Raw genomic sequence first — 17,949 nt, forward strand, 5'->3', positions numbered from 1 at the left:
CTCTCTACTGTGCCCCTTCATTACACTCCTCCTACTTGGCATACTGTCTCCTCCTGGCTGTTACCCTCACACTACTCAGTATCTATTATGTGTCCACTCACACTTTCATCCCCCCATACTGTCTGCACACATTTCTAATAGCCTCCTCCTGTACATCCCCCCCCTGCTAACATACCCCTTTGCTCTCTCCATATTTCCTCCTCACACATTCCCCCCTCACACATTCCCCCGACTCCCCATACTGTCCTCACACATCCTATCACCGTTGCTCCCAGTACTGTCAGCACACATTTTTCCCCTCGCTACTGTGTCCACCCCCATCTCCCCACTCACCCCCACAGAATATATCCACTGCCCTTCCGATAGAATAAATCCATCCCCTTCCACAGAATAAATGCACCCTGCCCCACACATGCTAAATAAATTCCAGCCCCCCCCCATGTACACACTGAATAAATCCCCCACACACACTGAATAAATCCCCCCACACACTGAATAAATCCCCCCACACACTGAATAAATCCCCCCACATACTCCCCATAAACCCACCCCACGCTGAATCTTCGGTGTCTTCAGCTCCACAGCACAGGAGCACTTACCACCAAGTCTCTTCTTTCTCCTGCGCGCCGGATAGTGACGTCAGCAGCGTGATCACATGACTTGATCACGCTGCTGGCGTCACTCTGACCCGGCAGTCAGAGCCTCAATTGTACTCGCAGCTGGTAGATGTCTGCGAGTACAATTGATCTCCGGGAGCCGGCGCGCTGCAGCTTCTCTGTGCCGGCTGTCAGCTTGACAGTCGGCACAGAGAACAGCTGACTCCCGTTCCCCGCGGCACACCCGACCATGTGTCGCGGCACACTAGTGTGCCGCGGCACACTGGTTGAAAAACACTGCCATATACAATATCTTGCCCGCTCATGCCGCTTACACCTAAAGAACATCTCTAGAATCCGCCCTTTTCTCACTATAGAAACAACAAAAACCCTCACTGTCGCCCTGATCCACTCCCGCCTGGACTACTGCAACGCTCTATTAATTGGCCTCCCCCTCACTTGACTTTCCCCTCTCCAGTCTATCCTTAATGCATCAGCCAGGGTTATCTATCTAGCTAATCATTACTCAAACGTGTCCGCTCTTTGCCAGTCATTACATTGGCTGCCAAATTCATTACAGGATACAATTCAAAGTACTTGTTCTCACCCACAAAGCTCTCCACAGTGCAGCACCCCCTTACATCTCCTCCCTCATTTCTGTCTATCAGCCTAACCGACCGCTGCGCTCTGCAAATGACTTTCGACTAACCTCTGCACTTATCCGTACCTCCCACTCCTGACTCCAAGACTTCTCCCGTGCTGCGCCAATCCTCTGGAATGCTCTGCCCCAAGATATTAGGACCACTCACAATTTGCATAGTTTTAGGTGCTCCCTCAAAACATATTTGTTCAGAGGGGCCTATCATGTTCCCTAATCAGTTATTTTGTTTGTGTGTAGCCCATTCACTACTTCCATCTATACCCCACTCCCTGAAGATGGCTGGACCATCATTGTAAATACATCATTGTAAATACACACCTGTGCTTTGTATCTCCCCCACCTCATAGATTGTAAGTTCTCATGAGCAGGGTCATCTTCTGTTCCTTTAATTATTGTATTGTTAACATTGTTACTTATGACTGTTGTGTTTGAAGCTGTTAAACTGTAAAGCGCTGCGGAATATGTTGGTGTTATATAAATAAAGATTAATATTATTATTATTATATATTAGATAAAGGACTTTATTATTGCTGTGTCTTTATTTACCATATAACTATAGGAATAGTAATGGATAGGTGCATTATAGAAGCCTCTCCATTACTAAGCTGTTGGCTTGATGTCACCTGACAATGCAAAGGTAACATCAACTCCACAAATATTAAGTGGGAAATCCGGGCAAGGCGCCAGAATTGGCTCATCTAATAGATGTGCCTTTTTTGGGCAGTTGCAAACTGTTATTCAAACACCCGGTGTTTGGGCAGCCAAACTCGAACAGTAACAAGGACTTCCTGATGAAGTCCGTGTTCGGTGTCCGTGGCTGAACAGTAGGTGATCGGTACAGACGCCGAACTTTACTGTTCAGGTTCGCCTATCTCAAGTCAGTAATAAGACTGTGCAATAAAGTACCATGTGCATAGTCACCTGGGTGAAGTGGCTCATAGAGACAAGCAAAGGCATCTCCTGTTGCAATACTTGTTAAAGATTAGAATAACTTTTCGATTGATTCATTAAATGTATAGAGTCAAAAGGTGATTATGTTTAATAAAATAATATTGCTACAAAAATATGTAGTTTTTCAAGACTAAGACCCCTAAAAGCAACACACAATGCTATCTTTATGAGACAATTAACCTGGGTGACTATGCAGTGTAACTGCTTGCTTCTTTTATATGCTTTTGATACTACATTACTTATGCATTATCTCTTTGTGTTGCACCTTTGTCAACATTGGTAACTCTTTGACAGCTGATCTATTGTCCATGTCTTTCTGCTTTTTTTAAACTGCAAAATAACATATATTTTATTAATATTACATTATATTAACAATAACTTTATAAATAACCAAACTATGTTTTGACTCTTGTTCTTATTTGATTGCACTTTTAGGCTATGTGCACACGCTGCGGATTTCGCTGTGGAACCGCAGCGTTTCCGCAGCTGCGGGTCCGCAGTGGTTTCCCATGAGTTTACAGTACAATGTAAACCTATGGGAAACGAAATCCGCAGTGCACATGCTGCGGAAAAAAATGAGCAGAAACGCAGAGGTTTATTTTCCGCAGCATGTCAATTGTTTGTGCGGATTCCACTGCGGGTTTCCACCTGCTCCAATAGAAATCTGCAGGTGAAAACCCGCAGAGGAAACCGCACTAAAAACCGCGATAAATCCGCAGTAAAAACCGCAGCGGTTTTTCACTGCGGATTTATCAAATCCGCTATGCAAAATTCCGCAGCGGAATCCGCAGCGTGTGCACATGGCCTTAGTGATATCTACGTGCCCAGCTTCATCGTTCGTACACTGCTTAGTGGACAACTAGGACATCGATGGAACTGATAAATATGCCTTGGTTGTTCTCTATTGCCATAGCAACCATTGTTGACTCATTTGACACTACTAACATGATCCAGGAGCATCAACACGGCACTATATCTATCTCAGCACGTGTATTACCTGTTTGAAAAAATAAGTCTAACCATCGCTCCACTATCTCCAATAATATTTTAACATTTTTCTTTTCTATGTTGCCAATTGTTTACTTTTACCTTTACATTTTTATTGACACATGATGTCATTAAAGGGGGTGCAGGCGACCTGCTGCGCTATCTTGCAACATGGATAAAAGTTCCCTATGGGAAATAAAAACTCCCCGATTTTCCGATCACTGCGAGTCCTATTGTGGGACGCCCATTGATTAGCAAGCTGTCAGTTATCCTGAGAAGAGGTGATAATTTGTTTTAACTGGACAACCCCTTTAACATGTGATCATATTTATATAGCGCATTTTTGAAGGTGTATGCTGTATGAAACAGGCTAAAGCCGAAACGTGTTGCACTGTCATGTATGCTGCTGTGCAAATAAACAAGAAGAATCTTCATATCTTCATCATGAGTCCGGTCATCTCTTACAATTGACCTCTAAAATGACATCCCATCCACTGCTGAGCAAAGCGTGTGTGGGATTAGTGAAAACCCTCCGTGAACAAGTCTGCAAGTTCCATCTTATAGACTTATTGAGACACAGGAACATTCTTTAATATCATTTGCACTTAAAGGGGTTTTCATGACTTAAACGGCAAGTTTGCCGTCATGCTATGTGACTGCTGACTTGTGAATCCCCGCAGTGCAGTCACTGCGCGCTGTGACAATTCTCCAGTGTCAGTGCCGAAAATGGTCATGTGACTGCAAGTATGCAATATGCATACTACGGCCGGAATCCAACTAGACTGCTTCCAGCCTTGTGCAATACACTTGCAATAAGAGTGCTGGATACAATCTAGTCTGATTCTGGCTGTAGAATGCATATCGCATGCGGCAGTCACGTGACCGCCGTTCCCGGCACTGACACTGGAGAATCCTCACAGCACACAGTGCGTGCGCTAGGAGGATTCACCAGTCTGCAATCACATAGTGAGACTGCAAACTTGTAATGTTAGACCGGACAGCCCCTTTAATGAACCTTTCCTGAAAACAGGTAAAGGGAGATACTAGAAAAGTAAGATCCTCTATAACATGCTCTTGTTGGATTATTCATTAAATGATAACACTGTATAGTAAAAATAAACAACCGTATACACTCTTCTAATCCGACCAGGCTTGGACTGGCCCACAGGAGAACAGGAGAATCCTCTGGTGGGCCCCTGTGCAATAGTGGACCACCCTCCTCTATGAGCAGTACTTGGTACTATATACTTGAATGGCCATGTGCAGACACAGGCAGCATCTTATTCATTTAATAATCTACCCCGTTCATTGTTATATACATTTGTGATTGAGGAGAATGTCACATTTCATGTAGCTGAAAAGTGCGGCCCTGGAGTTGGTTACTGGTGGACCCTTGGCACCTCAGTCCAACACTGAATCAGACTGTCCAGTCATAAATGACCCTGGCGGCTGTTACACAGAAAATCTATACATGTACATTAATACAAAAGCTTTTACTTATTGAAATATAGACATTATTATAGAAACCATACAGCAATCCTCCTGATGTTTGCAGCTTAATTAAGTCTTTCAGTTACTCAGGCCTGCAAGTGACTTCTTTACAAAAGCTCCAGAAGATTATCACTTAATCAATGCTTGTAGGAGACAATGAGTGATAATTACTTCCACATCCAATACACTTCACCCTTACTTTCTATTATCCTAAGCACAAGAGCCTATACATCTCAACATTTACGCTTTTTAAATTGCCTTTTCTGCCAGTTCTCGGTGAATTAAAGGGAAAAAAAATAACTTTGAAAGTTATTGAAAAGGACAAGACAGGTGTATTGATCCCTACAAATAAAAAAGGCTTCTTCATAAATATAAGGTGGGAAATAGGTTTTCTGCTCTCTTTACAAATAGGCTACTGGGTCCATAGGACTTAATGACCGCTCTTAAAGCTTCATCTGCAGTATCGTAGCATGTAATGTTCCTTCAGACACCTGAGTGCTATCCATGAAAAAACAGACAGCACACAATCTAATGTTATTCCATGGGGCCGGTCAGATGAGCAACTTTTTTTAGTAACCAAATCTGCATGTGAACAAAATCGCAGCATACACTAGTTTCTTCCATCTGTCTCAAGAACCTTGCCCATTCAAGTGCGCAAAAAAATGGCTGACATTCGGAGTCACCTTATAGAATTCGATTTTTACTGATGCATTGCAGTTCAGTAACATAGGAAACGGTATTTAGACTTGAACATTTTTAATAGCTGCTGCTGTATAAAAATGGATTACACACAGACGACAAATAAGAAAAATATTGCCCGGGTTTCCTGGACTAAATGCAGGCATTTTTGTATACGATCGTGTGAACCCAGCCTTAATTTGGATATGGAAACGGGCAGATATGTATCATTGGTGCCAAAGAGGTAAAGCGGCCACCTCCAAAGCAGGTGGAATTCTGCATTATGATGAGCTACTGGACTGCACAAGGCACGTGTACTGTTCTTGCAAGAGGGACCCTTTTCGATCTGTGCCTGAGAATGACAGATATGCAAATGAACCCTAAGATTAGGAGGAATTGATTGTTGATATCTAAGGTAGCAAACTTTGCAGTTACTTATACATGCACTCAGGATGGGACTAGCCAACAGGAGAACAGGAGAATCGTCCGATGGGCCCCTGTGCAAGAGTGGGCCACCACCCTCTTATACGAACAGTACTAGGCACAATATACTTGGATCACTATGCACAGACAAAGGCAGCATGTTTTTCATTTAACAATCTATTAAGTTCATTATTATATAAATTTGTGACTGAGGATAATATCACATTTACATGCAGCTGAAAAGTGGGGCCCTGGGCATTCCAGTCTGATGCTACACGCCCAGGCAGTAAGTTCCTTCTCACTTTCATGCTCTACGGCTGGTTTTGATTCTGGTAGATCGAGAATAGCTGATTAGAATTTACCTCAATTTATTTGGCAAACTCTAAATTCACTCTGGTTCTTTGGTGGGTCAGCTTAACCCTGGCTGAAAAATTATGGGACATTATGGAATGAGATTCATCTACCTTTTTATATTTAGATAAAGCACCACTCCAGCGTTTTATTTTATTTTACCACTTGAGTAGTATCACTAATTCATATGCCCTGCCTATAGTTATATATATAGTACTTACAAGCCGCTGATTTCTTCAGTTCTCAGCACTGCTCCAGTCGTCTTCTTCTGTTCTCGGCAAAGCTCCGGTCTCCTTCTGCTGGACCTGCTGGCTTTGCTGGGCGATACGGAACGGAAGTCACTTTTCAATCTAAGTTTGAGACCAAGAACAAGGTTCTCATAGACACTTACATTGAGACCTTGTGACAATTACGTCTGACTTACGGTCTGCCAGAAATTGGGGTCAAAAGATGGTGTATCGAGACCGGAGCCCTGCTGGAAACAACTGAAGACCATGGCTGGTAAGTATATTATTAGAGGCAGGGAACATGGATTAGTGAAATATAAAAAATGCTGAAGTGGTGCTTTAATTGCAACTGTAGCAAATGACCTTCTAAACATACAACACCGATACCAAATTATAGAATTATAGAGATGTACATACCATCCACAAAACTGGGGAAAGACGCCACTTTCTTTGTTTGCTGAAACAAATAACAAAAAATAATTAACAACCCCTAACCACTAATAAATAATATTGTTTGATTACAAATATTATCAATATGAGTTTTAAAAAAAGCATATAAAAATAATAATGATCAAAGGGGTTTCTGGGCTTGAGCTTACTTTCTACAGTTATTCTATGTGACGGCAGATTGGGGAAGCCTGACAATGGAGCACTAGGCACGCTCTCATGATTCTCCTCAATGTTTTTCTAAAGAAGCAGATGAGAATCTATTTGGCATGTGACCACCAGTTTGATAATCACATACTGGCAGTCAATGACCAGCCGCCTGATCTGGCAATTGAGGGAAATCCTGACAGCTTCAGTTTCAAAGCCCAACCCCGATCATGTCCAGCTATTGCTAAGTTCCCTGGTTCTCGTGACAGTTTATTATGCATTTTTTTACCTATATATGGGAACTAATATAAAATTGAGATATGTCAGACTTTCCTTTATATATTTGAAAACAGCATAAAAGACTGCCTTTCGGAGAATAGGGAATATTAGACCATGTCAAGAGAAAATGACCAACTGTGGATAGTAAATGTTCTTTAAGAATGTTTGTTCCCCCTACCCCCCCCCCCCCCCCCCCGCGAATATTTAAAAATTCTTAAATCTTGCACTTGGCATTCTTGCCACTGACTCTACTAATTTTCTGGTGTGTAGAGGTCACTTCTTGGCAGCCACATCAGTGTCATCACTGGAAGAATTATAATGAAAGGTAACAACTACATACAGATAACATAGTATCGCATTACTTACAATAGATCATGCTCATAGTTCACCACCTCCCTTTCTCTGCACACTGACACTGCCCAGATCAGAGCATGCCTAGGAAACACTCCCATAGAAGTCAGACTAACGTGTAAAACACATTTCTAAATGCTTTTCATAGGCAAAATGGACACCTCATAAGCAGAATACAGTAAAAACCTACAATAAAAAATGAAAATAGTGTAGAAAAAATATTTATTTCATCTGGTTTTAACAAGTCAAAAATATATGTAAGGCTACTTTCACACTAGCGTCGGTACGGGGCCGTCGCGCTGCGTCGGCCTGATGTACCGACGCATACTGTGAAGAAAATGCCCGACGTTGGCAGCAGAAGCAGTCTTAAGAGGCTTCCGCTGCTTCATTGTAAGGTATGGGGAGGAGGGGGCGTTACATGTAAAAAAATTTTGTGGCGGCGGTGCGCCAAAACACAACGCAACCGTCGCACAACGGTTGCGACGTGTGGCAATGCGTCGCAATGAGTCGCTAATAAAAGTCTATGGAGAAAAAACGCATCCTGCAGACAACTTTGCAGGATGCGTTTTTTATCCACAACGACGCATTGCGATGTGCAGTGCACGACGCTAGTGTGAAAGTAGCCTAATACAGTCACTTAGGAGAACTATATTTCTCATTCCTGCTATATCCAGTTATGGCTTTGACTCAAAACACTGCATCAAAACCTGCATGTGTGACTGCAATCTTGGGGCGTTTTTCTTTCTGCACAGTTTTGTCACAAAATCTGAAGAATTTCCTAGTCCCAGCATTGTGAATGAGAATCCTAGAGTCTCATGAACATGGTGCTTATTTTTCCTAGCAGTTTTGGAGCAGATTTTACGTCTGCAGCTTGTCAACTCTTTCAGTGTTTTTGTTGCAGGTTTCACCAATGCTACAGAGTAAGGAAAAAATATGAAACTGAAACGTATGTAAAAATGAGGCAAAAAGCGTACATATATTACACAGTCTTTTTCCTGCCAATAGATGCAGAAATTTCTGCTTCCGATACTTAAAGGGGTTGACCACTATTTGGACAATAACTTCTCATTCCTCATATTTGGTCCTGATAAAATAAAAACACTTCTACTCACCTCACGTGCCGGCGCCATTCCAGTGGTGTCAGCACTCGCATTCCCGGGGTTCAAGTGAGGTTGTCGCATCACATGAGTCCTGCAGCCAATCAGCGCTGGCGTCACTATCCCCGCCTTTCGACATATTGAATATCAACAGGAAGTCAGGGCTGCAACTGCTCTCCGAATTCCTCTCTACTGTATATTCGATTTATCCGAATGCGGGGACAGTGACACCAGCACTGATTGGGCACAGGGCTCACGTGTCACAACACCGCACTTTAGCCCAGGGAACGTGAGTGCTGACACCGCAGGAACGCCACCAGCACAGAAGGTGAGTATAGGTGTTTTTATTTTAACAGAGCCAAACATAAGGAATGAGAAGAAGTTGTCCAAGTAGTGGTCAACCCCTTTAACATGTGCATGTTCCCTAGACTTACAGTATTTACAGAAAACCAAAAATCGACATATATGCATTTACATAACTCATACCCAAAACCAAGCATATTATCCGGTAAATATTACAGAGGCGGCTCAGCAAATCTTTCCAAGATCCTGTTGGTTTGTATAACAAAGAAGAAATGGAATTTGTCACATGGCTAGTAAAATTTTTAGTGTGCCGCAATAACTCTATAATGAGCTAAGATAGATACTTAGCACAAAATGCGGCCATAATTCTCAGGTCCCGGCAGACCAGAACAGATTTATATTTAATTGAGAGCCTCCCTGACCTTCATTCTGGAGTTTTAGTGATTTTCTGGGAATGGAGTCCTGCCACTCTTAAAATATATACTCTGCTGTGTGTGGGGAATACATAACGTATTGCAGCACAAAATGCGATGAAATAAACATTCTGCATATTAAGGAATGCACGATTTAAGTGTCCACTTGATATACAATAGCTCAATGAAGGAATTATAATAAAACACATATTATAGCGGACTGCGTTGTGTTTTAAGGGATGCTTACTGTATGTACACCTTCACAACCAACTCTTTTTTATTTTCCAATACGTTTAAACAATGATACAACTTTGCATCAGGTCTTCCTTACAAATGTTCTATCATATTGTTTGTTTTGCAAACTTATGTATCTACATGGTAACAGACTAGAAACAAACTTGCATTGGCTAACCCTGACATCAAACCTACTTAAATCTGTTCTTTGTGCTACTCTATAATTTGCAGGTTTAGGCCATTATTACCGTACATAGGGTATCTCAGGAGACGTTGTTAAATGTTAAGTAGGCACTTAAGAAGCATTATTAATTGTAGGGGCACCAGTAGTGTAGCTACTGGGTGGCAGATGGTGCTGAGTCGGCTGTCAGTCAGTGCCGGGGTGCGGTTACAGCCGCAACTTTCTATACACCGAGCAGTGACTAAAATAAAACCATGCTGGCGCAACTCCTATGACTGGAAGAGCAAAGCTGCCAGGAGGAAAAAAGTTAATTTCCTCCCGGCAGCGGGGCTCTAGGTGCAGGCATTGTACGGTGTCAGAACGCTACTAACCTGCAATTCAACTCCATATCTGCAGGGTAAGGGCTCCTTTCCACTTGCGAGATAAATGTTCGTGTCTCGTATGTGAAAACCAAGCTGTGGCGCTGGCACTCCAGCGGAGAGTGTGGCTGCATAGCAACACATGCAGCCGCACGCTCCGCTCCCAAGTGCCGGCGCCAGAGCTTGGTTTTCACATGTGAGACATGGACGTTTATCTCGCAAGTGGAAAGGAGCCCTAATAGCATTACTTTACATGACAGGTTCCCTTTAAGCTCTGTAGTAGAGCAGAGAGACATTATCTCCCTGCACTACGGCCCTCTTTTTGTAGACCACAGGTAGCTTTAAGCCCGTGGTCTACAGAACAGCAGGGTGATGCACTGGCTAAGTCACCAGCGCATGCACATAATGTCAGAGTGAGAGCTAGCAAGAGGGTCACTATACAGTTTAGGGGCCATTATACAATGTGGGAGCCCATATACAGTGCAGGGACTACTGTGGGGGGCCATCATAAAGTGTGGGGGCCATTATACAGTGTGGGACCTAATGGGAGGGCCATTATACAGTGTGTGGACTGCCTATGGCCCTTATAATGTGTGGGGACTACTGTGGCAGCTATTATGAAGTGTGAGGGACATTACACAGTATGGGGGCCATCATACTATATGTAGGGGAGCTTTGGGCCCATATTACTGTGTATAAGGTAGCTGTGAGGGCATTATATTGTGTATAGGGGAGCTCTGGGGGCATTATACTGTGTATATTGGAGCTCAGTCAGCATTATACTATATATAGGGGAGCAGTGGAGACATCATACGGTGTATAAGGGAGCTGTGAAATCATCATACTGTGTTTAGGGGAGCTGTGGCCCGTCATACTGTGAATAAGAGAGCTGTGGGATCATCAGATGGTGTATAGGGGAGCTGTGGGTCCATCATATTGTATATGAAGAAGCTGTGGGGGCATTATGCTGTGTATAGGGCAGCTGTGAGCCCATTATGCTGTGTATAGGAGAGCTGTGGAAACATCATACTGTGTATAAGGAAGCTGTGGGGGCATTATACTGTGTATAGGGGAGCTGTGGGCTTATTATACTATATATAGGGAGCTCTGAGGGCATTATACTGTGTATAGTGGGGCTCTGTCAGCACTACGCTGTGTATACAGGAGCTGTGGGCCCATCATACTGTGTATAGGGGAGTTGTGGGATCATCATGCTGTGCATAGGGGACTTGTGAGCCCACCATACTGTGTATCAGGCTGGTTTCACACTTGCGTTTTGATCTGCAGCGTTTTAGCGCTAAAAAACGCATGCGTTTTTTTTCTATACTTAACATTAAAAAACGCATGCGTTTTTTAGCATGCCTTTTGATGCGTTTTCGGCTACGCATGCGTTTTTTGACGTGTGCGTTTAGTTGCAGAAATGCAACCTGTAGTAATTTCTAGCGGCGTTTTTTTGCCGCGAAAAACCGCATGCGTTTTTTCGCGGCAAAATTTTTTATTGCTGTCTATGTAAACGCATGCGTTTTTAAGCACATGTGTTTGCTTGCGTTAAAAACGCATGCGTTTTTATAGAAAAACACAAGAAAACACAAGAAAAAACAAGAAAATCCTAACCCTAACCCTAACCACAAGAAAAAACAAGAAAACCCTAACCCTAACCCTAAGGTTAGGATCCCTAGTAACCCAAGGGATCCTAACCCTAACCCTAAGGTTAGGATCCCTAGTAACCCTAGGGATCCTAACCCTAACCCTAAGGTTAGGATCCTAGTGATCCTTAGGGTTAGGGTTAGGATCCCTAGGGTTAGGGTTAGGGTTAGGGTTAGGATCCCTAGGGTTAGGGTTAGGGTTAGGGTTAGGATCCCAAGGGTTAGGGTTAGGGTTAGGATCCCTAGGGTTAGGTTTAGGATCCCTAGGGTTAGGGTTAGGGTTAGGATCCCTAGGGTTACTAGGGATCCTAACCCTAACCCTAACCCTAGCTATTTCTGTTTATAGTGGGTTTTCTAGTTGATTTTGATGATTGGCAGCTGTCACACACTTCTCAGCATGCGTCTAAAAAATGCGGCGTTTTGCCGCGTTTACATGCGTTTTTTCACCACATGCGTTTTTTTTAAAAACGCTGCGGAATCAAAACGCAAGTGTGAAACCAGCCTAAGGGATTTGTACATGAGGAAGTCAGTGGACATTATTAAATGTTAAGTGGGCACTTAAACATTATTGTTATAGGGGCACTCATTATTGTGATTATTAAAGTTGCACATGGAATATTATTACTTTCTAGAGACAAAATGTGGAGGGCACATGCACAGGAAATTAATATTTTCTAGGGGGCATTTTTACCATCTAGACAGCTCAAAGGAGGCATTATTATGATGTAAGGGGTAAAGTTGTGGCAATACTATGTTTGGCACTAAGAGGAGCTCTGTTTTTGTACCACACAGTAGGTGAAGTAATAGTGACACATATGGCAGCAGCAGCTCAGTATTGGTGTATCAGCAGGATGAGGAGTTTGTGCAGGTTGGGAATACATTTACACATGGAAACATGAGAAGCAATGGAATGAAACTGAAAGGGAGAAGATACAGATTAGATATTAGAAAAAACTTTTTGACAGCGTGATCAATGAGTGGAACAGGCTGCCATGAGAGGTGATGAGTTTGCCTTCAATGGAAGTCTTCAAACAGAGGCTGGACAGACATCTAGTTTAATGCATCCTGTATTGAGCAGAAGGTTAGACACGATAACACTGGAAGTCCCTTCCAACTCTAACAATGTATGATTCTAAGATCCTACATGTGAACGGTACTGGAAATGTGAGAAGTCAGATATGTCTTTGTTGCAATCTCTGCAGATGAGTCCTAGCTGGAGAAGTCGACATGTCAGTCTGGGCCAGATGGAAAAGTGAATGACTCCACCAGAAAGAACGTCAACTGTATGTCACCATCTGTAATTGTACTATAACCTCTATATGTTCTGCAGCACTATATGTCACCATATGGTGGTAATATCAGTGCTGGCCTTTGTATAGAGATTTATTTTCAATAACATACCACCGTAGTTATAATCATGATTACTTGGTTAGGGGCCACAGGCGGACACAGACAGAAAAAGACCCCTGTGCAAGAACAATTTATGGGCCCTTTGCAGCCCCTAAAAATGCAAAATTGCACCTTCTTTGGAGGTAAAACGGGCCCTTTAACCTCTTGGGTCCATGTGCGACCATGCAGGTTGCACCAATGATGTGTCTGCCCGTTAGGGACCCACTCAGATGTTTTGCCCCCCTGAGCTGAAGCCCTAGCTGCACCTCTAGTGTGCTGTCACTAACATATTCTAGGTGCACAGAATGATCATATTAACAATTGTTCTGTGCACAGAAAATTCTGATCTGCCTTTCTAAACTGGCAATGAAATGACCACCCATCAGATTGTATATAGCAGATTTGTGGTCGGATAACAGCCGTGGTCAGCTTGTCTACTTGGACCCTTAGATTACGGTATGTTGTAATTACCATGTTTCCGCGAAAATAAGACCTACCCCAAAAATAAGTACTAGAATGATTTTTCAGGATCTTTGAGGAATGATTGAAATGTAAGCCTAGTCCAAAATATGCCCTAGTTACAGTCAGGATGGGGGAGGCAAACTGGTAAATTGCCCTGGGCCCCACTCTTTTAAGGGCCCTGTTGTGAAATTGGATTTTGGGCTCCCCCGGTGGCCACTGGTGGAATTGAACTTGTGTGCATCATCCCCTCTGTTCACCTGTTCCCATCAGGATGTGGGAGTCGCTATTTAACCTTGCTCCTCTGTCACTTCCATGCCGGTCAACATTGTAATCAGAAGCCTTTCTGTGCATGTTCCTGCTACCAGACAACTTCCAGCTAAGTCGGACTTTTGTCCTTGTTTGTTTTTTGCATTTTGTTCCAGTTCACAGCTGCAGTTTCGTTTCTGTGTCTGGAAAGCTCTTGTGATCTGAAATTGCCACTCTGATGTTATGAGTTAATACTAGAGTCTTAAAGTAATTTCAGGATGGTGTATTGATAGGGTTTTCAGCTGACCATGAAAGTACCCTTTCTGTCTTCCTGCTATCTAGTAAGCGGACCTCGATTTTGCTAAACCTATTTTCATACTACGTTTGTCATTTTTTCGTCTAAAATTCTGCCGTTCGCTTCTGGACAGAATTCTATCACATTGCATATTCTCTGGCGTCTTCTCAGTAGACACCGCCAAATGGTGCACAGGTTTGCGCTCCCGCAGACGTCTATCGATCTGGATAGCCATTGTCATGGACTCATTCAGACCCGCAGGCACAGGGAACCCCACCATAACATCCTTAACGGCATCAGAGAGACCCTCTCTGAAATTCGCCGCCAGGGCGCACTCATTCCACTGAGTAAGCACAGACCATTTACGGAATTTTTGGCAGTATATTTCAACTTCATCTTGCCCCTGAGATAGGGACATCAAGGCTTTTTCCGCCTGAAGCTCTAAATGAGGTTCCTCATAAAGCAACCCCAAGGCCAGAAAAAATGCATCCACATTGAGCAACGCAGGATCCCCTGGAGCCAATGCAAAAGCCCAATCTTGAGGGTCGCCCCGGAGCAAGGAAATCACAATCCTGACCTGCTGAGCAGGATCTCCAGCAGAGCGAGATTTCAGGGACAAAAACAACTTGCAATTATTTTTGAAATTTTGAAAGCAAGATCTATTCCCCGAGAAAAATTCAGGCAAAGGAATTCTAGGTTCAGATATAGGAACATGAACAACAAAATCTTGTAAATTTTGAACTTTCGTGGTGAGATTATTCAAACCTGCAGCTAAACTCTGAATATCCATTTTAAACAGGTGAACACAGAGCCATTCCAGGATTAGAAGGAGAGAGAGAGAGGAAGGCTGCAATATAGGCAGACTTGCAAGTGATTCAATTGAAAGCACACTCAGAACTGAAGGAAAAAAAAAAAAAAATTTTTCAGCAGACTTCTTTTTTCTCTCCTTTCTCTGCCAATTAATTTAACCCTTTGTGGGCCGGTCAAACTGTTATGGTTCTCAATGGCAAGAGAACATAGCCCAGCATACATAGGAACTAGCTCTTGGAAGGATGGAAACTTAAACTGACCATGAACTAAACCTGCCGCACAACTAACAGTAGCTGGGTAGCATAGCCTGCGTTTTATCCCTAGACGCCCAGCGCCGGCCGGAGGACTAACTAATCCTGGCAGAGGAAAATATAGTCCTGGCTCACCTCTAGAGAAATTTCCCCGAAAGGCAGACAGAGGCCCCCACATATATTGGCGGTGATTTAAGATGAAAATGACAAACGTAGTATGAAAATAGGTTTAGCAAAATCGAGGTCCGCTTACTAGATAGCAGGAAGACAGAAAGGGTACTTTCATGGTCAGCTGAAAACCCTATCAATACACCATCCTGAAATTACTTTAAGACTCTAGTATTAACTCATAACATCAGAGTGGCAATTTCAGATCACAAGAGCTTTCCAGACACAGAAACGAAACTGCAGCTGTGAACTGGAACAAAATGCAAAAAACAAACAAGGACAAAAGTCCGACTTAGCTGGAAGTTGTCTGGTAGCAGGAACATGCACAGAAAGGCTTCTGATTACAATGTTGACCGGCATGGAAGTGACAGAGGAGCAAGGTTAAATAGCGACTCCCACATCCTGATGGGAACAGGTGAACAGAGGGGATGATGCACACAAGTTCAATTCCACCAGTGGCCACCGGGGGAGCCCAAAATCCAATTTCACAACAGGGCCCCCAGCATTTCTATGCCAAGGTTAAAACTATTTAAGAACCTTTGGTGACACTGTAAAGTTGCAAAGAGCGGTAGTCATGACCGAGCTGCTGTCCGGTTACGCTCTTGCACTTTACAGGAAAACAGTGGCTCAGTCCCAGTTTAATGTCAGGTGTCGGGTGCACCATGCTCAATTGTAGGCCACAGGCTTCTGCTGTTTCCAAGCCTTAATCTTCCGGAGCCACCGTACACAATATGCGGGACACCAAGTTCACTGGTTTTACTGGTCAGCTCAAGCTCATCAGGTTGTGGGATAGAGCACAACAGTTCATACTTCTTACTTCCTTAGTATAACACCTTTCTAACCCTACCACTCATTCATTGTGGACTATCCCTATGCCCACTGACAATGTCAGCCTCAGGAATTTCCTGTCCACCTAACAATGCACCTGGGATCCAGTACCTTCCCTCTACACGATTCCCTGTCCATTTTTCCCTGAACGCCAGAGAAACACGATGTGCCCGGCAGCCCTTATGCCACACCTTGGGATTCGGACGTGACATGATTTTGTCACTGCACTTCCCTATCTGACTTACTACCAGCAAGTGTCCCCTTTTTACCAACACTAGTCCCACTCCCTACGCAATATGGTCTAGTTCCACACATCAACCACATTTAATCCTTCTAACATCAACTAACTACTGTTAGAGAAGGGATTTCAATTTCTACTCAGGCTTTCTTTGTCTTAGATACCAAGCTATGAGCAATAATCTCAAGAGAAATTGGGCTGAACCCACATAATTTTGGGTGGTTGTCCTATATCAGGGGTGGGGAATCTTTTTTCTGTCAAGGGCCATTTGAATATTTATACCATCTTTCGGGGGCCGTACAAACTCGGCCCACAAAGTACATCCTGACTGTGACACTGGTTTCAGGACGTAATCTTTCATTGCATGCCCTTCAGTGTTCAGTAGTGAACACTGTGTGTGTTTGGTAACAGAGCAAGAAGAAATTAATGAGCTGGTTGTGATCAAAATATACCTTCCAGCCCAAGAATGCGGTCCCTGAGAATCTGCTCGGGGGGCCTGATAAAAAGTAATTGAGGGCCGTAAATGGCACTGGGGCATGAAGTACCCCACCCCTGTCCTATATCATCATTGAATTTGGAAACCACAATGTTTCCCTGACAATTTTTGCAAATTGTAAGAAAAAATATTAGGCCATAAAAATATCTGCATGTAGACAGATGATAACTGGATCATCGGTCACTCTTGCACGAGATTATTTTCTTGTATTTTATTGAGTTTAGAATGTAACCATTTCTTTCACACTACCATCAATGTACACTAAACATCTTACCACTATCCTGTGTATACTGTATGCTTAATTCTATACTTAACCTGCACTATACACTACTCACTTGTACATTATCACTTTACATTACTTACACGCTGTACATTAGCATAACAAAATGTATGAGACATACATCACTATTAACATAATATGTAAAACCGCATGATACTGCACATATGGCGCAAGTGTTATCTTCAGGGGCAGGAACGCGGGAGAACAGTGCATCACTCTTACATTTCTCCCCTCTTTGAAAATGGTACCTTCCGTCTACACAGATCCCTTTCCATCTTTTGATGTACGCCAGTGGACATGATGTGCCTAGCATCCCCTATGCCAGACTATGGGTTCCACATGTAACAGGGGCATCTTTTCAGGATTCTAGTATGGCCTCCCACTTCGGAGAATGACTGATACATACCAGTCCTAGCAAACCACTGTACTTGAACTTGACTTTTTTACTACACTTTCCTATCTGACTTACTACTAGGAAATGTCCCCTTTTAACAGTACATCAACTACATCTTATCCTTCTGACGTCAACTAACTACCATACGTTTACATTAAGCACCTTAACTCCCTTCTGACCTCGGACGGGATAGTACGTCCGAGGTCAGAACCGCGCTTTGATGCAGGCTCCGGCGGTGAGCCCACATCAAAGCTGGGACATGTCAGCTGT

The 17,949-nt window shown here is 43.2% G+C and overlaps 1 protein-coding gene across 5 annotated transcripts in view; it reads right to left on the minus strand.

The window, feature by feature from the left end:
- Window positions 1–17,949, minus strand: part of APBA2 (amyloid beta precursor protein binding family A member 2) — a 706,148-nt gene that overhangs the window by 266,592 nt on the left and 421,607 nt on the right. For all 5 annotated transcript variants that reach the window (XM_077263902.1, XM_077263901.1, XM_077263904.1 and 2 more), the window contains one exon: window positions 6,783–6,822. In XM_077263902.1, the coding sequence (XP_077120017.1) occupies window positions 6,783–6,822 (40 nt within the window). The remainder of the gene's footprint in view (window positions 1–6,782; window positions 6,823–17,949) is intronic.

The sequence above is a fragment of the Ranitomeya variabilis genome, chromosome 5 (assembly GCF_051348905.1).
Source record: "Ranitomeya variabilis isolate aRanVar5 chromosome 5, aRanVar5.hap1, whole genome shotgun sequence".
In the NCBI taxonomy this organism is placed as follows: Eukaryota; Metazoa; Chordata; class Amphibia; order Anura; family Dendrobatidae; genus Ranitomeya; species Ranitomeya variabilis.